Source organism: Culex quinquefasciatus, chromosome 2, assembly GCF_015732765.1.
Source record: "Culex quinquefasciatus strain JHB chromosome 2, VPISU_Cqui_1.0_pri_paternal, whole genome shotgun sequence".
Taxonomy (NCBI): Eukaryota; Metazoa; Arthropoda; class Insecta; order Diptera; family Culicidae; genus Culex; species Culex quinquefasciatus.
In genome coordinates, this window is record NC_051862.1 from 124,145,994 (window position 1) to 124,167,855 (window position 21,862).

The window sequence follows — 21,862 nt, forward strand, 5'->3', positions numbered from 1 at the left end:
ATTCAATAGCGATGTATGGGACCATGAACCAAGTCGAAAGCAACCGGTTTGATCAAAATCGGTTCAGCCAGTGCTGAGAAAACTCAGTGAGAATTTTGGTCACATACATACATACACACCAGAGGCGCCGACTAGTCCAAAATGTTGGGGGGGCACGGTTGTTTTCCGAAATCGTCAGGTGAGAGTGGCGATTTGATGTTTAAGTTTATTGTATATCACGAATTTTACCAATTTGAATATTACGATGTGATAAGAGTTTTTTTCATCCGGATTCCATTTTTTTTTTTGAAAAAGATAATTCATTAAAACGTGATTGAGAAATTCAATGAGAATGTTTATTGGGGGAATTTTTTATATGTTTGGAAGGCGAATTCCTTCTAATTGGCATATTCTCACTTATTTTCCAGAAGTAACAGTCAATAATAAAAATTATTAGGTATTTAAAATTCAACAACACAAATATTCTAAAAATGAAAACAAAAGTAAAAAGCAAAAATTTAGAACTTTAGAAATTGGAAAATGCACATTAAAAAACAATTTTTTTTCAAATCTGCAATTTAGAAAAAAAATAACAGAAAAAAAATATTCCAAAATTTAAAAAAAGTTTAAAAAAAACCTAGGGTTAAAAAAAACTCATGGCTTAAAAATGTTAAGAAATCAAATGTTGAAATTCAGAAATTTAAAAAATCAGAAATTTGGAAATTACAAAAAAAAAAACAATGTTTAAAAAAATCGAAAATTTAACATCAATTTATTTGTTCAGAATTTAAGAATATAAGAATTTAAGAATTTAAGAATTTAAGAATTTAAGAATTTCAGAATTTAAGAATTTCAGAATTTAAGAATTTAAGAATTTAAGAATTTAAGAATTTCAGAATTTCAGAATTTCAGAATTTAAGAATTTAAGAATTTAAGAATTTAAGAATTTAAGAATTTAAGAATTTAAGAATTTAAGAATTTAAGAATTTAAGAATTTAAGAATTTAAAATTTAAGAATTTAAGAATTTAAGAATTTAAAATTTAAAATTTAAGAATTTAAAATTTAAGAATTTAAGAATTTAAGAATTTAAGAATTTAAGAATTTAAAATTTAAGAATTTAAATTTAAGAATTTAAGAATTTAAGAATTTAAGAATTTAAGAATTTAAGAATTTAAAATTTAAGAATTTAAAATTTAAGAATTTAAGAATTTAAGAATTTAAGAATTTAAGAATTTAAATTTAAGAATTTAAAATTTAAGAATTTAAGAATTTAAAATTTAAGAATTTAAGAATTTAAGAATTTAAGAATTTAAGAATTTAAGAATTTAAGAATTTAAGAATTTAAGAATTTAAGAATTTAAGAATTTAAGAATTTAAGAATTTAAGAATTTAAAATTTAAGAATTTAAGAATTTAAGAATTTAAGAATTTAAATTTAAGAATTTAAGAATTTAAGAATTTAAGAATTTAAATTTAAGAATTTAAATTTAAATTTAAGAATTTAAGAATTTAAAATTTAAGAATTTAAATTTAAGAATTTAAGAATTTAAGAATTTAAGAATTTAAATTTAAGAATTTAAGAATTTAAGAATTTAAAATTTAAGAATTTAAAATTTAAGAATTTAAGAATTTAAGAATTTAAGAATTTAAGAATTTAAGAATTTAAGAATTTAAGAATTTAAGAATTTAAGAATTTAAGAATTTAAGAATTTAAGAATTTAAATTTAAGAATTTAAGAATTTAAGAATTTAAGAATTTAAGAATTTAAGAATTTAAGAATTTAAAATTTAAGAATTTAAGAATTTAAGAATTTAAGAATTTAAGAATTTAAGAATTTAAGAATTTAAGAATTTAAGAATTTAAGAATTTAAGAAATTAAGAATTTAAGAATTTAAGAATTTAAGAATTTAAGAATTTAAGAATTTAAGAATTTAAGAATTTAAGAATTTAAGAATTTAAGAATATAATTTAAGTGGTCATCACTCGAGACATGGTTGCCAGATCATCAATGTTGTGGACTCGTTGGAAAGGTCTCTCGATCACCTAACCAACGATGGGTCGAATGATGGATCCGGACAACGTTTACATACATTTAAGTGAGATCCGGCTTCAAAAAAGTACATAAATATCACTTAAGTGGTCATAACTCGAGACAGGGTTGCCAGATCTTCAATGTTGCGTACTAGTTTGAAAGGTCTGTTGATTACCTAACCAACGATGGGTTGGATGATGGATCCGGACATCGTTTTCATACATTTAAGTGAGATCCGTCTTCAAAAAAGTACATAAATTTTACTTAAGTGGTTATAACTCGGGACAGGGTTGCCAGATCTTCAATGTTGTGGACTTGTTGGAAAGGTCTCTCGATTACCTAACCAACGATGGGTCGGATGATGGATCCAGACAACGTTTACATACATTTAAGTGAGATCCGGCTTCAAAAAAGTACATAAATATCACTTAAGTGGTCATAACTCGAGACAGGGTTGCCAGATCTTCAATGTTGTGGACTTGTTGGAAAGGTCTCTCGATTACCTAACCAACGATGGGTCGGATGATGGATCCGGACATCGTTTACATGCATATAAATGAGATCCGGATATATGTGAAAACACATTTTTATACATAACTTTTGAACTAGTTATCGAAACTTCAAACAATTCAATAGCGATGTATGGGACCATGAACCAAGTCGAAAGCAACCGGTTTGATCAAAATCGGTTCAGCCAGTGCTGAGAAAACTCAGTGAGAATTTTGGTCACATACATACATACACACCAGAGGCGCCGACTAGTCCAAAATGTTGGGGGGGCACGGTTGTTTTCCGAAATCGTCAGGTGAGAGTGGCGATTTGATGTTTAAGTTTATTGTATATCACGAATTTTACCAATTTGAATATTACGATGTGATAAGAGTTTTTCATCCGGATTCCATTTTTTTGAAAAGATAATTCATTAAAACGTGATTGAGAAATTCAATGAGAATGTTTATTGGGGAATTTTTTATATGTTTGGAAGGCGAATTCCTTCTAATTGGCATATTCTCACTTATTTTCCAGAAGTAACAGTCAATAATAAAAATTATTAGGTATTTAAAATTCAACAACACAAATATTCTAAAAATGAAAACAAAAGTAAAAAGCAAAAATTTAGAACTTTAGAAATTGGAAAATGCACATTAAAAAACAATTTTTTTTCAAATCTGCAATTTAGAAAAAAAATAACAGAAAAAAAATATTCCAAAATTTAAAAAAAGTTTAAAAAAAACCTAGGGTTAAAAAAAACTCATGGCTTAAAAATGTTAAGAAATCAAATGTTGAAATTCAGAAAGGAGAATGGGCGAATTTGGTCCAAGGATGTACACGAACGGGACCAACTTTTTTCGAAAGATCTCGCCGAGAAATGAAAAAAAGTCTTCTGGACCAACTCTCTAAACCCCGGGGTTCAAAAGTTACATGTTGTTGAAGTTTGAGCATTTTTGGGTAAAAATGTACAAAAAATCGTATTTTTGCTAATTCTAAAATCATTTATAAAATCTCCATTTTATTATGGATTTTGCTCATCTTGACTTCATTCGACGCGTATCAGCAAAAACTATGAGTTCTAATATGTCTTAGCATGATTGAAACATGATTTCTCTTGTTTTTATACGTTTAAACCGTTTGTACAAGAGGCATCCCATAGAAAAAAGTCGAAACTTCAAGGTATTGAAACCGGATCCGACCCAGACTGCTTCAATGAGTATGGAAGGCTTCAGTGCAATGTTGTAACAACTTATTGGGATGGTCTGAGTCATCCGAGAACTCCTTGGAGCTAAGACCGGTGAGTCTACCGCCGTAACAAGCTAGATGTCGGCGGTTTTTGACCACTGATCATACCTGCATGGCTTCACTGAGTGTGGTAGACTACTTTGCTAATGTGTTAGGATGTCCTGGGTCATTCAGGACTCCCTGGAGTTAAGATCTGTGGGTCTACTACCGTAACAAGCAAAATGTCGACCGGTTTTGACAACGGAACATACCCGCATAGCTTCACTGAGTGTGGTAGACTACTTTGCTAATGTGTTAGGATGTCCTGGGTCATTCAGGACTCCCTGGAGTTATGATCTGTGGAGCTACAGCCTTAACAAGCAAGAGGTCGACGGTTTTTGACCCCGGAACATACCCGCATAGCTTCAGTCAGTATGGTAGACTGCTTTGTTATCCTAGGACTCCCTGGAGTTATGATCTGTAGGTCTACGGCTGTTACAAGGACTCCCTGGAATGGTCCAGAACATCCCAACATAACAGCAATACAGTCTGCCATACTCACTGAATCTTTGCGGTAATGATGCGCGGTTAAAAATCGTCGACCTTTTTCTTGTTACAGTGACCCAAATATCTTAACTCCTGGGAGTCCTAGGATGACCAAAGACATCTTAACACATTAAGAAAGCAGTCTACCATACTGATTGAAGCTATGCGGGTATGTTCCGAGGTCAAAAACCGTCGACCTCTTGCTTGTTAAGGCTGTAGCTCCACAGATCATAACTCCAGGGAGTCCTTGGATGACCCAGGACATCCTAACATATTAGCAAAGTAGTCTACCACACTCACTGAAGCTATGCGGGTATATTCCGTTGTCAAAACCGGTCGACATTTTGTTTGTTACGGTCGTAGACCCACAGATCTTAACTCCAGGGAGTCCTAGGAGAACCCAGGACACTCCAACACATCAGCATAGTAGTCTACCATACTCACTGAAGCCATGCAGGTATGATCAGTGGTCAAAAACCGCCGACATCTTGCTTGTTACGGCGGTAGACTCGCCGGTCTTAACTCCAAGGAGTTCTCGGATGACTCAGACCATCCCAATAAGTTGTTACAACATTGCACTGAAGCCTTCCATACTCATTGAAGCAGTCTGGGTCGGATCCGGTTTCAATACCTTGAAGTTTCGACTTTTTTCTATGGGATGCCTCTTGTACAAACGGTTTAAACGTATAAAAACAAGAGAAATCATGTTTCAATCATGCTAAGACATATTAGAACTCATAGTTTTTGCTGATACGCGTCGAATGAAGTCAAGATGAGCAAAATCCATAATAAAATGGAGATTTTATAAATGATTTAAGAATTAGCAAAAATACAATTTTTTGTACATTTTTACCCAAAATGCTCAAACTTCAACAACATGTAACTTTTGAACCCCGGGGTTTAGAGAGTTGGTCCGGAAGACTTTTTTTCATGTCTCGGCGAGATCTTTCGAAAAAAGTTGGTCCCGTTCGTGTACATCCTTGGACCAGCTCCCATACAAATTTGCCCATTCTCCTTTAAAAAATCAGAAATTTGGAAATTACAAAAAAAAAAAAACAATGTTTAAAAAAATCGAAAATTTAACATCAATTTATTTGTTCAGAATTTAAGAATATAAGAATTTAAGAATTTAAGAATTTAAGAATTTAAGAATTTCAGAATTTCAGAATTTCAGAATTTAAGAATTTAAGAATTTAAGAATTTAAGAATTTAAGAATTTAAGAATTTAAGAATTTAAGAATTTAAGAATTTAAATTTAAGAATTTAAGAATTTAAGAATTTAAATTTAAGAATTTAAGAATTTAAGAATTTAAGAATTTAAATTTAAGAATTTAAGAATTTAAGAATTTAAAATTTAAAATTAAGAATTTAAGAATTTAAGAATTTAAGAATTTAAAATTTAAGAATTTAAGAATTTAAATTTAAAATTTAAAATTTAAGAATTTAAGAATTTAAGAATTTAAATTTAAGAATTTAAGAATTTAAGAATTTAAGATTTAAGAATTTAAGAATTTAAGAATTTAAGAATTTAAGAATTTAAGAATTTAAGAATTTAAGAATTTAAGAATTTAAGAATTTAAAATTTAAGAATTTAAGAATTTAAGAATTTAAGAATTTAAGAATTTAAGAATTTAAGAATTTAAGAATTTAAGAATTTAAGAATTTAAGAATTTAAGAATTTAAGAATTTAAGAATTTAAATTTAAGAATTTAAGAATTTAAGAATTTAAAATTTAAGAATTTAAGAATTTAAGAATTTAAGAATTTAAGAATTTAAGAATTTAAATTTAAGAATTTAAATTTAAGAATTTAAGAATTTAAAATTTAAGAATTTAAGAATTTAAGAATTTAAGAATTTAAGAATTTAAGAATTTAAGAATTTAAGAATTTAAGAATTTAAGAATTTAAGAATTTAAGAATTTAAGAATTTAAGAATTTAAAATTTAAGAATTTAAAATTTAAGAATTTAAAATTTAAGAATTTAAGAATTTAAGAATTTAAATTTAAGAATTTAAGAATTTAAGAATTTAAGAATTTAAAATTTAAGAATTTAAGAATTTAAGAATTTAAGAATTTAAGAATTTAAGAATTTAAGAATTTAAGAATTTAAGAATTTAAGAATTTAAGAATTTAAGAAATTAAGAATTTAAGAATTTAAATTTAAGAATTTAAGAATTTAAATTTAAGAATTTAAAATTTAAGAATTTAAGAATTTAAGAATTTAAGAATTTAAGAATTTAAGAATTTAAGAATTTAAATTTAAGAATTTAAGAATTTAAGAATTTAAGAATTTAAGAATTTAAAATTTAAGAATTTAAGAATTTAAGAATTTAAATTTAAGAATTTAAGAATTTAAGAATTTAAATTTAAGAATTTAAGAATTTAAGAATTTAAGAATTTAAGAATTTAAGAATTTAAGAATTTAAGAATTTAAATTTAAGAATTTAAGAATTTAAGAATTTAAGAATTTAAGAATTTAAGAATTTAAGAATTTAAGAATTTAAGAATTTAAGAATTTAAAATTTAAGAATTTAAGAATTTAAAATTTAAGAATTTAAGAATTTAAGAATTTAAGAATTTAAGAATTTAAAATTTAAATTTAAGAATTTAAGAATTTAAGAATTTAAGAATTTAAGAATTTAAGAATTTAAAATTTAAGAATTTAAGAATTTAAGAATTTAAAATTTAAGAATTTAAGAATTTAAGAATTTAAGAATTTAAGAATTTAAAATTTAAGAATTTAAGAATTTAAGAATTTAAAATTTAAAATTTAAGAATTTAAGAATTTAAGAATTTAAGAATTTAAGAATTTAAGAATTTAAGAATTTAAGAATTTAAGAATTTAAGAATTTAAAATTTAAAATTTAAGAATTTAAATTTAAGAATTTAAGAATTTAAGAATTTAAGAATTTAAGAATTTAAGAATTTAAGAATTTAAGAATTTAAGAATTTAAAATTTAAGAATTTAAGAATTTAAGAATTTAAGAATTTAAGAATTTAAGAATTTAAAATTTAAGAATTTAAGATTTAAGAATTTAAGAATTTAAGAATTTAAGAATTTAAGAATTTAAGAATTTAAGAATTTAAGAATTTAAAATTTAAGAATTTAAAATTTAAATTTAAGAATTTAAGAATTTAAGAATTTAAATTTAAGAATTTAAGAATTTAAGAATTTAAGAATTTAAGAATTTAAGAATTTAAGAATTTAAGAATTTAAGAATTTAAGAATTTAAGAATTTAAGAATTTAAGAATTTAAGAATTTAAGAATTTAAGAATTTAAGAATTTAAGAATTTAAGAATTTAAGAATTTAAGAATTTAAGAATTTAAGAATTTAAGAATTTAAGAATTTAAGAATTTAAGAATTTAAGAATTTAAGAATTTAAGAATTTAAGAATTTAAGAATTTAAGAATTTAAGAATTTAAGAATTTAAGAATTTAAGAATTTAAGAATTTAAGAATTTAAGAATTTAAGAATTTAAGAATTTAAGAATTTAAGAATTTAAGAATTTAAATTTAAGAATTTAAGAATTTAAGAATTTAAGAATTTAAGAATTTAAGAATTTAAGAATTTAAGAATTTAAGAATTTAAGAATTTAAATTTAAGAATTTAAGAATTTAAGAATTTAAGAATTTAAGAATTTAAGATTTAAGAATTTAAGAATTTAAGAATTTAAGAATTTAAGAATTTAAGAATTTAAGAATTTAAGAATTTAAGAATTTAAGAATTTAAGAATTTAAGAATTTAAGAATTTAAGAATTTAAGAATTTAAGAATTTAAGAATTTAAGAATTTAAGAATTTAAGAATTTAAGAATTTAAGAATTTAAGAATTTAAGAATTTAAGATTTAAGAATTTAAGAATTTAAGAATTTAAGAATTTAAGAATTTAAGAATTTAAGAATTTAAGAATTTAAGAATTTAAGAATTTAAGAATTTAAGAATTTAAGAATTTAAGAATTTAAGAATTTAAGAATTTAAGAATTTAAGAATTTAAGAATTTAAATTTAAGAATTTAAGAATTTAAGAATTTAAGAATTTAAGAATTTAAGAATTTAAGAATTTAAGAATTTAAGAATTTAAGAATTTAAGAATTTAAGAATTTAAGAATTTAAGAATTTAAGAATTTAAGAATTTAAGAATTTAAGAATTTAAGAATTTAAGAATTTAAGAATTTAAGAATTTAAGAATTTAAGAATTTAAGAATTTAAGAATTTAAGAATTTAAGAATTTAAGAATTTAAGAATTTAAGAATTTAAGAATTTAAGAATTTAAGAATTTAAGAATTTAAGAATTTAAGAATTTAAGAATTTAAGAATTTAAGAATTTAAGAATTTAAGAATTTAAGAATTTAAGAATTTAAGAATTTAAGAATTTAAGAATTTAAGAATTTAAGAATTTAAGAATTTAAGAATTTAAGAATTTAAGAATTTAAAATTTAAGAATTTAAGAATTTAAGAATTTAAGAATTTAAGAATTTAAGAATTTAAGAATTTAAGAATTTAAGAATTTAAGAATTTAAGAATTAAATTTAAATTTAAGAATTTAAGAATTTAAGAATTTAAGAATTTAAGAATTTAAGAATTTAAGAATTTAAGAATTTAAGAATTTAAGAATTTAAGAATTTAAAATTTAAGAATTTAAATTTAAATTTAAGAATTTAAAATTTAAGAATTTAAAATTTAAGAATTTAAGAATTTAAGAATTTAAGAATTTAAGAATTTAAGAATTTAAATTTAAGAATTTAAGAATTTAAGAATTTAAGAATTTAAGAATTTAAGAATTAAGAATTTAAGAATTTAAGAATTTAAGAATTTAAGAATTTAAATTTAAGAATTTAAGAATTTAAGAATTTAAAATTTAAGAATTTAAGAATTTAAGAATTTAAGAATTTAAGAATTTAAATTTAAATTTAAGAATTTAAGAATTTAAGAATTTAAATTTAAGAATTTAAGAATTTAAAATTTAAATTTAAGAATTTAAGAATTTAAGAATTTAAGAATTTAAGAATTTAAAATTTAAGAATTTAAAATTTAAAATTTAAGAATTTAAGAATTTAAGAATTTAAGAATTTAAGAATTTAAGAATTTAAGAATTTAAGAATTTAAGAATTTAAAATTTAAGAATTTAAGAATTTAAGAATTTAAGAATTTAAGAATTTAAGAATTTAAGAATTTAAGAATTTAAGAATTTAAGAATTTAAGAATTTAAGAATTTAAATTTAAGAATTTAAGAATTTAAGAATTTAAGAATTTAAGAATTTAAGAATTTAAGAATTTAAGAATTTAAGAATTTAAGAATTTAAGAATTTAAGAATTTAAGAATTTAAGAATTTAAGAATTTAAGAATTTAAGAATTTAAGAATTTAAGAATTTAAGAATTTAAAATTTAAGAATTTAAGAATTTAAGAATTTAAGAATTTAAAATTTAAGAATTTAAGAATTTAAGAATTTAAGAATTTAAGAATTTAAGAATTTAAGAATTTAAGAATTTAAGAATTTAAAATTTAAGAATTTAAGAATTTAAGAATTTAAGAATTTAAATTTAAGAATTTAAGAATTTAAAATTTAAAATTTAAGAATTTAAGAATTTAAGAATTTAAGAATTTAAGAATTTAAGAATTTAAGAATTTAAGAATTTAAGAATTTAAGAATTTAAGAATTTAAGAATTTAAGAATTTAAGAATTTAAGAATTTAAGAATTTAAGAATTTAAGAATTTAAAATTTAAATTTAAGAATTTAAGAATTTAAGAATTTAAGAATTTAAGAATTTAAGAATTTAAGAATTTAAGAATTTAAGAATTTAAGAATTTAAGAATTTAAGAATTTAAGAATTTAAGAATTTAAATTTAAGAATTTAAGAATTTAAGAATTTAAGAATTTAAATTTAAGAATTTAAGAATTTAAATTTAAGAATTTAAGAATTTAAGAATTTAAGAATTTAAGAATTTAAGAATTTAAGAATTTAAGAATTTAAAATTTAAAATTTAAGAATTTAAGAATTTAAAATTTAAGAATTTAAAATTTAAGAATTTAAGAATTTAAGAATTTAAGAATTTAAAATTTAAGAATTTAAGAATTTAAGAATTTAAGAATTTAAGAATTTAAGAATTTAAGAATTTAAGAATTTAAGAATTTAAGAATTTAAGAATTTAAGAATTTAAGAATTTAAGAATTTAAGAATTTAAGAATTTAAGAATTTAAGAATTTAAATTTAAATTTAAGAATTTAAGAATTTAAGAATTTAAGAATTTAAGAATTTAAGAATTTAAGAATTTAAGAATTTAAATTTAAGAATTTAAGAATTTAAGAATTTAAAATTTAAAATTTAAGAATTTAAGAATTTAAGAATTTAAGAATTTAAGAATTTAAGAATTTAAGAATTTAAAATTTAAGAATTTAAGAATTTAAGAATTTAAGAATTTAAGAATTTAAGAATTTAAGAATTTAAGAATTTAAGAATTTAAGAATTTAAGAATTTAAGAATTTAAGAATTTAAAATTTAAGAATTTAAGAATTTAAGAATTTAAAATTTAAGAATTTAAGAATTTAAGAATTTAAGAATTTAAGAATTTAAGAATTTAAGAATTTAAATTTAAGAATTTAAGAATTTAAGATTTAAAATTTAAGAATTTAAGATTTAAGAATTTAAGAATTTAAGAATTTAAGAATTTAAGAATTTAAGAATTTAAGAATTTAAGAATTTAAGAATTTAAGAATTTAAGAATTTAAGAATTTAAGAATTTAAGAATTTAAGAATTTAAATTTAAGAATTTAAGAATTTAAGAATTTAAATTTAAGAATTTAAAATTTAAGAATTTAAGAATTTAAAATTTAAGAATTTAAGAATTTAAAATTTAAGAATTTAAGAATTTAAGAATTTAAGAATTTAAGAATTTAAGAATTTAAGAATTTAAGAATTTAAGAATTTAAGAATTTAAGAATTTAAGAATTTAAGAATTTAAGAATTTAAGAATTTAAGAATTTAAGAATTTAAGAATTTAAAATTTAAGAATTTAAGAATTTAAGAATTTAAGAATTTAAGAATTTAAGAATTTAAGAATTTAAGAATTTAAGAATTTAAGAATTTAAGAATTTAAATTTAAGAATTTAAGAATTTAAGAATTTAAGAATTTAAAATTTAAAATTTAAGAATAAGAATTTAAGAATTTAAGAATTTAAGAATTTAAAATTTAAGAATTTAAATTTAAGAATTTAAGAATTTAAGAATTTAAGAATTTAAGAATTTAAGAATTTAAGAATTTAAGAATTTAAGAATTTAAGAATTTAAGAATTTAAGAATTTAAGAATTTAAATTTAAATTTAAGAATTTAAGAATTTAAGAATTTAAGAATTTAAGAATTTAAGATTTAAGAATTTAAGAATTTAAATTTAAGAATTTAAGAATTTAAGAATTTAAGAATTTAAGAATTTAAGAATTTAAGAATTTAAGAATTTAAGAATTTAAGAATTTAAGAATTTAAGAATTTAAGATTTAAGAATTTAAGAATTTAAGAATTTAAGAATTTAAGAATTTAAGAATTTAAGAATTTAAGAATTTAAGAATTTAAATTTAAGAATTTAAGAATTTAAGAATTTAAGAATTTAAGAATTTAAGAATTTAAGAATTTAAGAATTTAAGAATTTAAGAATTTAAGAATTTAAGAATTTAAGAATTTAAGAATTTAAGAATTTAAGAATTTAAGAATTTAAGAATTTAAGAATTTAAGAATTTAAGAATTTAAGAATTTAAGAATTTAAGAATTTAAGAATTTAAGAATTTAAGAATTTAAGAATTTAAGAATTTAAGAATTTAAGAATTTAAGAATTTAAGAATTTAAATTTAAGAATTTAAAATTTAAAATTTAAGAATTTAAGAATTTAAGAATTTAAAATTTAAGAATTTAAGAATTTAAAATTTAAGAATTTAAGAATTTAAATTTAAGAATTTAAGAATTTAAGATTTAAGAATTTAAAATTTAAGAATTTAAGAATTTAAATTTAAGAATTTAAGAATTTAAGAATTTAAATTTAAGAATTTAAGAATTTAAGAATTTAAAATTTAAGAATTTAAGAATTTAAGAATTTAAGAATTTAAGAATTTAAGAATTTAAGAATTTAAGAATTTAAGAATTTAAGAATTTAAATTTAAGAATTTAAGAATTTAAGAATTTAAGAATTTAAGAATTTAAAATTTAAGAATTTAAAATTTAAGAATTTAAGAATTTAAGAATTTAAAATTTAAGAATTTAAGAATTTAAGAATTTAAGAATTTAAGAATTTAAGAATTTAAGAATTTAAGAATTTAAGAATTTAAGAATTTAAGAATTTAAGAATTTAAGAATTTAAGAATTTAAGAATTTAAGAATTTAAGAATTTAAGAATTTAAAATTTAAGAATTTAAGAATTTAAGAATTTAAGAATTTAAGAATTTAGAATTTAAGAATTTAAGAATTTAAGAATTTAAGAATTTAAGAATTTAAGAATTTAAGAATTTAAATTTAAGAATTTAAGAATTTAAGAATTTAAGAATTTAAGAATTTAAGAATTTAAGAATTTAAGAATTTAAATTTAAGAATTTAAGAATTTAAGAATTTAAGAATTTAAGAATTTAAGAATTTAAGAATTTAAGAATTTAAGAATTTAAGAATTTAAGAATTTAAAATTTAAGAATTTAAGAATTTAAGAATTTAAGAATTTAAGAATTTAAGAATTTAAGAATTTAAGAATTTAAGAATTTAAGAATTTAAGATTTAAATTTAAGAATTTAAGAATTTAAGAATTTAAATTTAAGAATTTAAGAATTTAAGAATTTAAAATTTAAGAATTTAAGAATTTAAGAATTTAAGAATTTAAGAATTTAAGAATTTAAGAATTTAAGAATTTAAGAATTTAAGAATTTAAGAATTTAAGAATTTAAGAATTTAAGAATTTAAGAATTTAAGAATTTAAGAATTTAAGAATTTAAGAATTTAAGAATTTAAGAATTTAAGAATTTAAGAATTTAAGAATTTAAATTTAAGAATTTAAGAATTTAAGAATTTAAGAATTTAAGAATTTAAGAATTTAAGAATTTAAGAATTTAAGAATTTAAGAATTTAAGAATTTAAGAATTTAAGAATTTAAGAATTTAAATTTAAGAATTTAAGAATTTAAGAATTTAAAATTTAAGAATTTAAGAATTTAAATTTAAGAATTTAAGAATTTAAGAATTTAAGAATTTAAGAATTTAAGAATTTAAATTTAAGAATTTAAGAATTTAAAATTTAAGAATTTAAAATTTAAGAATTTAAGAATTTAAGAATTTAAGAATTTAAGAATTTAAGAATTTAAGAATTTAAGAATTTAAGAATTTAAGAATTTAAGAATTTAAGAATTTAAGAATTTAGAATTTAAGAATTTAAGAATTTAAGAATTTAAGAATTTAAGAATTTAAGAATTTAAGAATTTAAATTTAAAATTTAAGAATTTAAGAATTTAAGAATTTAAGATTTAAGAATTTAAGAATTTAAGAATTTAAGAATTTAAGAATTTAAGAATTTAAGAATTTAAGAATTTAAGAATTTAAGATTTAAATTTAAGAATTTAAGAATTTAAGAATTTAAGAATTTAAAATTTAAGAATTTAAGAATTTAAGAATTTAAGAATTTAAGAATTTAAGAATTTAAGAATTTAAGAATTTAAGAATTTAAGAATTTAAGAATTTAAGAATTTAAGAATTTAAAATTTAAAATTTAAGAATTTAAGAATTTAAGAATTTAAGAATTTAAATTTAAGAATTTAAGAATTTAAGAATTTAAGAATTTAAGAATTTAAGAATTTAAGAATTTAAAATTTAAATTTAAGAATTTAAGAATTTAAGAATTTAAGAATTTAAGAATTTAAGAATTTAAGAATTTAAGAATTTAAATTTAAAATTTAAGAATTTAAGAATTTAAGAATTTAAATTTAAGAATTTAAGAATTTAAGAATTTAAGAATTTAAGAATTTAAATTTAAGAATTTAAGAATTTAAAATTTAAGAATTTAAATTTAAGAATTTAAGAATTTAAGAATTTAAGAATTTAAGAATTTAAGAATTTAAGAATTTAAGAATTTAAGAATTTAAAATTTAAGAATTTAAGAATTTAAGAATTTAAGAATTTAAGAATTTAAGAATTTAAGAATTTAAAATTTAAGAATTTAAGAATTTAAAATTTAAGAATTTAAGAATTTAAGAATTTAAAATTTAAGAATTTAAAATTTAAAATTTAAATTTAAAATTTAAATTTAAATTTAAATTTAAATTTAAGAATTTAAGAATTTAAATTTAAGAATTTAAAATTTAAGAATTTAAGAATTTAAGAATTTAAGAATTTAAGAATTTAAGAATTTAAAATTTAAAATTTAAGAATTTAAAATTTAAGAATTTAAGAATTTAAAATTTAAGAATTTAAGAATTTAAGAATTTAAGAATTTAAGAATTTAAGAATTTAAGAATTTAAATTTAAGAATTTAAAATTTAAATTTAAGAATTTAAGAATTTAAGAATTTAAAATTTAAATTTAAATTTAAGAATTTAAGAATTTAAATTTAAGAATTTAAGAATTTAAATTTAAGAATTTAAAATTTAAGAATTTAAGAATTTAAGAAAATTTAAGAATTTAAGAATTTAAGAATTTAAGAATTTAAGAATTTAAGAATTTAAGAATTTAAATTTAAGAATTTAAAATTTAAGAATTTAAGAATTTAAGAATTTAAGAATTTAAGAATTTAAGAATTTAAGAATTTAAGATTTAAGAATTTAAGAATTTAAGAATTTAAGAATTTAAGAATTTAAGAATTTAAGAATTTAAGAATTTAAGAATTTAAGAATTTAAAATTTAAGAATTTAAGAATTTAAGAATTTAAGAATTTAAGAATTTAAGAATTTAAGAATTTAAGAATTTAAGAATTTAAGAATTTAAGAATTTAAGAATTTAAGAATTTAAGAATTTAAGAATTTAAGAATTTAAGAATTTAAGAATTTCAGAATTTAATAATTTAAGAAACAAACGGTTTTTAATAAAATCAAAAAAAGCATTATGACAACTTGATACGACCAAAAATTTGCAATTTTTTAAAAAGAAATCAAGAAAAAAAAATACCTAAAATTACTCAAAAAAATATCGAATTTATCAGCTTTTTTTTAATGTAAAGCTGTCATCAAATGACCGTTTTGAAAAGTGTTTCAGTTTATTTTCGCTAAATCCTGATCTACAATGGCAAATCGCAGAATGTTGCGTCTGAAAACTTGATGATTGTTTTGACAAGAGTTTGCGTAAGTTTGCTCTTGTATACTAAGCTTGCTGGTTTTCCTACCTAGTTAGCATAAGAGAGCGCAGTAGTATAGATGAAACGTTGTCGATTTAAAAAAAAAAAAATTTTGAACTATTTTACAGATTCGCTTACAAGAATTCTATCCAATTCCAATTCAGTTTTAAATATTATTTTCAATTATTTCTGTGATTTTTTTTTGTAATATTTAAAATAAGAATATTTTTCTTCTAAAATTTCTGGGGGGGCACAATGTATGGGCTGTCCCCCCTGCCCAATTTTAAGGGGAGCAAAAAGTACCGTGCCCCCCCAGAGTCGGCGCCCCTGATACACACACATACACACACACATACACACACACATACACACACAGACATTTTTTCAGTTTTCGATTCTGAGTCGATATGTATACATGAAGGTGGGTCTTTGAGCTTTTGATAAAAAGTTCATTTTTAGAGCAGGATTATAGCCTTACCTCAGTGAGGAAGGCAAAAATTGGTGAAAACTCGTTAACCCGGTCCTGTTTGCATGACAAAAGCCTCAAAAAACTCATTTTAAAAAATATAAAAATATTTTTGTGTTTTTTATATAAAAAAATCGACAGTTTTTGATTTTTGATTTTTTTTAAAGAAAAAATTCGGGCTTCGTCATGCACACGAAATATGTCTTGAGAGTCTTCGTCCCGAATTTCAGCCAATTTGTACAATCCCATCTCTATATATCTTCATGAAACTTTCAGGAGGGATTTAATCATATTTTTACTAGATTCAATAAATTTTCTGTAATGTGGAATTTTGTGATTTTCTACATGAATGAAACCCCTTAAGTGGTCATATAAAAAAGAATAACCATTTGTTCAAAGCTCCTGGAAAAATCAAGACACGAATAAAATAGTCGAAAGGAATCTTCAAAATCCCAGAGAATTGCACACCTGGATCGCACAGAAACCGCAAACAAATGGCATTTGGAAGTAAAATGGCACGGGGCCACGGGTACTCACTGGAACGCCACCATGGTGGTGTTAACGAGCGCGATATTGTAGATGGCGTACGAGATGAGCCGGGCCTCGTTGTACAGGGATTCTGCGTTGCGGACGTTGTAGCAGACGCGGATGCCCCACGCCAGGAACAGGACCTCGCCGATGGCCAGACTGTGGTCCCACCAGTTGTACGAGCATTGTTTAAATATAAGTCCATTCTGGTCGACGATCTGCAAAACAGAGAGAATGAGGTTGAAAATGTTGAGGTCAATCAGATTCGTGAAATCCCGGCGAAGGATCCAAATGTTGATGGGCCACGTTCGCTGTCGGAGTTAATTAGCCCCGGCCTGTAGGCTTTCCCGTGAGGGGTTTGAGTTACACAAAACCGTTTGAACACGAAACGCAATCATTGTACAAAAGCTCCAAGGATTCGAGGAATTATGGAGTGTGTGTTTGTGAACGTAAATTGCCATATTTGAAACGAACGGAAATGAGGCTCATTTCCTGTGTGGATTCAACGGGCGATGCTGTCAAGAGTATTGATTCAGCGATTTGTGCGTTACTGTTTACAGATTTGCGTCAATGTTTGACGCATTGTGTCATAATTAATTACGCGTGAAGATCACACGATGTCTGTTTGTTTGTCTGATTATTTACGTGTACAGGAGTCTGCAAAATAAATGGCTATGTGCCTGTAACTAACTTAAATTAATTAATGTTTCCATAATGATGATAACATCAACAGCTCTAGTGGCGATAGCTCGAAAGTTGCAAAATCCATAAAATTTGGCGATCGAAACTATTTCAAAACGGATTATACTAAAGTATCATGCTCCACACTTAGATACAGAGGCTGTCCTTTGTTTGAGTAATGAAATAAAACAAACATTCACCTCATAAATAATTCATCTTTCTAACCGCACTTCGGTTCTAGATTGCACACAAATGCCGAGTCCGAGTGGCACAGCGCAAATTAATTTTTCAACTTATTCCCATTGCATGCAGTGTTGAAAACTTTTTCACACTGATCTCCAACATATGAATAAACGAACAAAAGTTTATTCAACACTCGCAACTGTTGCTTCAGCAGCCGCCGCCGCCGCCGCCAAACCAACACTTTATTCAACTCGACTCGAAGCCGACTTGGATGAAAAATGAAAAACAAAAACTTTCCCACTCATAAAATGAACAGCAAATAAAATCAGGCCAAACTCGGACTGACAACTCCAAAACAGAAATTGGTCAGAATTTTTCCCCCGGGGGTTGCTCACTCTGCATGTGAATTGGCACCGGTGTGACAATCAGTTCAAAGGACATGGTCATTAAATATTTATGAAGGTGCGTTTCAATTTGGATGGTAATTTGGAGGGGGGACTTACCTTTTCGGCCGTCGGTGGTGCGGACAGTGTCCACGTGCCCAGATAGATGAGCATCACCAGTAGAATCGGGACCATCCACTGGAGCAGCTGCTTGTCGGTCAGCTTGACCTTGTGGGCCGACTTGACGCGGTAGGTCAGCGAGACGCGCCAGGTCTTCATGAGCAGTGCCGTGTAGGTCACGCAGAAGCCCATGTGGCGGGTCCACTTGGTGGCGATGCACGAGTACGTGTCCAGGATCGGGAAGATGGCCGCCATCTCCAGATACATGAAGGCACAACCCAGCAGGGTGATGGTGAGGAAGATCGGACTGGCCACCTTGAACACCTTGACCTTGCGGTGCTGGTACATGTACAGCACCAGAACTACGGTGAAGCCGGCACACATCACCGAGAAGGTGAGCAGGGTCGTCCTGAACACCCAGTTGTAACTGGCTAGGCACGGTTCTGGTCCCGTACAGGTGGCACACCCGGGCGCACACCGGACACAAACGAACACGTCCATGTAGTAGGAACTAATGTTGTCCCGGTACTCCTGAAAGGCCACCTCCATGATGCTCCCGTTGAAGCCCTGCGGATGTGGCAACGAGTAGAACCCGTCCCGGCACTTGCACTCGTACGCCCCCCGCGTCCAGCCTTGGATGATCCGAAGGCTCTTGCTGATCATGGCCGCGCCACTTCCCCCGGTGGCGTTCGTGAAGCTGCTCGTGTTGCTGTAGTGATTGTAGTTCATGTTGATGGCCGCCGCCGTAACGCTGACCGGCCGGTACACGCACCGCATGCTGTGCACGTGACACTTGTGCGACCCGTGGAATGCCTCGATCTGGTTCAGCTGTTCGTTCTCCTCGCTGAGCTTAATGTTCCGCACAAACGGATAGTATTGTCTAAGGTGGTAGTTGTAGCTCATGATCTCCAGCTTGTTCGCGTTGTCACACTGGTTGACCTGCAGATCCGAGATGTCGATGTCGATGCTCAGGAAGCCACGCAATCTGGAACGACCCAAAACCCTTACTTTAATCCCAATTCAACCGAAACGCCCAAAAGCCCTCAGAACTTACCCGTGCCTTCCCATCGGTGGTATCGCGACGCTGTACGACAGGATCCAGCGCTTGTGGGTGCAGGAGTAGTACGGGTACGTCCACCAGCCCCGGTACGATATGTTTAGTGGTGAGGGTGCGAACTTGGGTGAACGCAGCCCCGGCGAGGAGGATTCGTCCTCGAACCTGGTGAGAAGGAAAAAAATGCCGGAATTATTTGATTTGTTTGTAAACAAGGTTGAGTCGGAACTGTGCCATGAAGTTTAATTTTAACTATGTTAATAGTCAAAGTTTTTTAAAGCTCGATTTATCATGTTTTCCCAAAACGTTGTGATCTGAATCCAAACAATGTTCACCAAATCATCGTTGTCGTGCTAACTTGTCGTACGTGCATTTTGGGTCAGATTGAGTTTAGAACGCCATTTTGTGCAGCTCACGATGCCTCATCGTTTAACCTTACAGATTCAATAAACACTGAAAAAACTCCGTTGTTGTCACATTTCATATGAAAGAACTTTCGAACTTGTCGTGCTATCTGGATCCACCCTGAAAATTGCTGTAAGTGTGACAACTTGCCAAAGGGAATTCAGGTCAAACGCGTTTGACACACGTAACTTCCCGACTACCGTAGACATTTGTAATTATAACTCGGGACTCCGGCAACCAAATTTAACGAAACTTCGGGACAATGCAATATTGTTTACATTGCGTACTCTATTTTTTTTGTTTATTCAAAGTCAAACATTAAAATTCGTTATCTCGGAACGTCAAGAAGCGACGTGCGACAAGATAACACGAAAACGTCGTAATTGTAGCTTGTGCAAAAAGTTGTTAAAGCAGATTTTTTTTAGCAAGAGCCGTACAATTGTGCTGGAAAAAAAAATAAGTTTTGCAATTCCGAAAAACACCCTTTGAATTTGATTTTTTTTTTTAAATGAAAAATTTGTTTTACCTCTTGAATGTTGTTTTCCATCAAGATATGCGTCAAACTCCAAATCAAGAGCTGACGTTTTGGACTTTTCAGCACTCAAATGGAAGTAGGAATAGTAGTTTATGTAACAAGTTGCAAAAAGAGGATTTTTTCAGCACGAGTCGTACATTTATCCAAAGAGGTTCACCGAGTTGGATAAATACGAAGAGTGCTGAAAAAATCAAGTTTTGCAACGAGTTCCATACAACATTTTTTGCAATTCCAAAAAACACACACTGAGTGAAATTTTAAGTCAAATTTTCATGTACTTTGTCAATAAATCGTTTAAATCAAAAAATTGTTGAAAAGTGTTACTATTTGAAACAAGTGCTGAAAAGTTCAACTTTTCAGCATTTATTTTGAAAAGTGTTGCTATTCGATTCTGTTATTTTTGGTACAGAAAAGTAGGCTATTTCGTCGTTCAAGAATGACAGGAAAAGTAAGTAGCTTCACGACAGAATTGCAAAAAATGTATATCGTAATGCCCTGAAACCCGGGCAGACGGTAATAACAAAATTCATGCCATTTCAATAACAAATACTGTTTAAATAACAGAATGTGTTATGGAATCTTCTTGAAAAATCCATTTTTTTGCATAAGGGTTAAATAACAGTTTATGTTATTATAACAAAATTTGTTATCGGTCTGATATTGGGTGAAAGCCAAAACAACTTTGACATTTTTGGTTTTGGAAGAATACCTCCAACTGTTAATGGGATGATCGGATTAATCGGATTTAACAAAAAAATAATAACAAAGATTTGTTTGAAGAATAACTAAAAATATTATTTGTCTGTTATGAAAAATCATAATGACGAATAACAAATTCTGTTATAAATAACATTAAATGTTATTGGTCTAGTATTTTCAAATATCAAAAAATATGATTTCCAAGTTGTTTCCGTCTGCTCGGGAAACTGATTTACAAAAATGTAAGTGGGTGCTCATACGAACCTCTGACATTTTTACCGATTTACATGTATGTAACTCCTTAAGTAAATTCACCGTTCAAACAAAAAAATAATTGAAGGATGTTACTTTTCAATATTAGTCCTGAAATGATCAACTTTTCAGCAACAATTTGAAACGTTTCAGCACTGGTAATGAACATTTATTTGTTTTCATCGCTCGAGAATGACAGGAAAAGTAAGCAGATTCGCGACGGAATTGCAAAAGAATACTTTTCACTGTTTTTAGTACTGATATTTTTGGCGATGAAATTGCAGGCCGTTTCGCCATTCGAGAATGACAGTGAATGTAAGTAGTTTTACGATGGATTTGCCTAAAAATATCATCTACAGCCCTACAACGCCGCTAGGAGGCCTTCGGTTGAAAAATCGTAAAAATTCAAATTTCCAACCAAAAATCATTGGAAAGAAGAATCTTAATGTTTAGGAAAATAGTTTTTTTTTGTGGTTTTTTGCAATTTCTATATGACAGACTTGATTTTTCAGTCTCGGAAATATGTTTACTGGTTGTCCAATTTCTCATAAGTTTGTCCTTGACATTATTTCAATTGGATGTATGGGCTTGTAGATATAAGCTTCATTACATTGCTCATAACTGAAAATGGAAAAGATATTTTTTTAGTGTGGTAGAAACCTGGTTGGTAAATAAGTTCATGTAAATATTTAAACGAGTCAAATAAAAACGCTGTCAAAGACAAACTTATGGGAAATTGGACGAGCTTTCCAGTAAAAATATTTACAAGTCTGTCGTATAGACATTGCCAAAAACCACAAAAAACCTATTTTTTCAACATTTTTATTTTTAAAACCGCTATATCTTCACAAGGATTGGACAGAGGACAATGGTCAATATGGAAACTTTTATGTAAAATTATCTGGGGAATCGATTTCCACTACCGGTTTTTGAAAATTTCGACGTTTAGAACACTTTTCAAAAAAACAGTTTTAGTAAATGATTTTTGTATTTTT

The 21,862-nt window shown here is 24.6% G+C and overlaps 1 protein-coding gene across 2 annotated transcripts in view; it reads right to left on the reverse strand.

Annotated features, from left to right (window-relative positions):
- The window catches only part of LOC6048798 (probable G-protein coupled receptor CG31760), a 191,818-nt gene that overhangs the window by 49,291 nt on the left and 120,665 nt on the right, over positions 1 to 21,862 (reverse strand). For both annotated transcript variants that reach the window (XM_038253566.1, XM_038253567.1), the window contains exons 5-7: positions 18,977 to 19,141; positions 17,923 to 18,907; positions 16,565 to 16,773 (exon numbers count right to left, since the gene is read on the reverse strand). In XM_038253566.1, the coding sequence (XP_038109494.1) occupies positions 16,565 to 16,773; positions 17,923 to 18,907; positions 18,977 to 19,141 (1,359 nt within the window). The remainder of the gene's footprint in view (positions 1 to 16,564; positions 16,774 to 17,922; positions 18,908 to 18,976; positions 19,142 to 21,862) is intronic.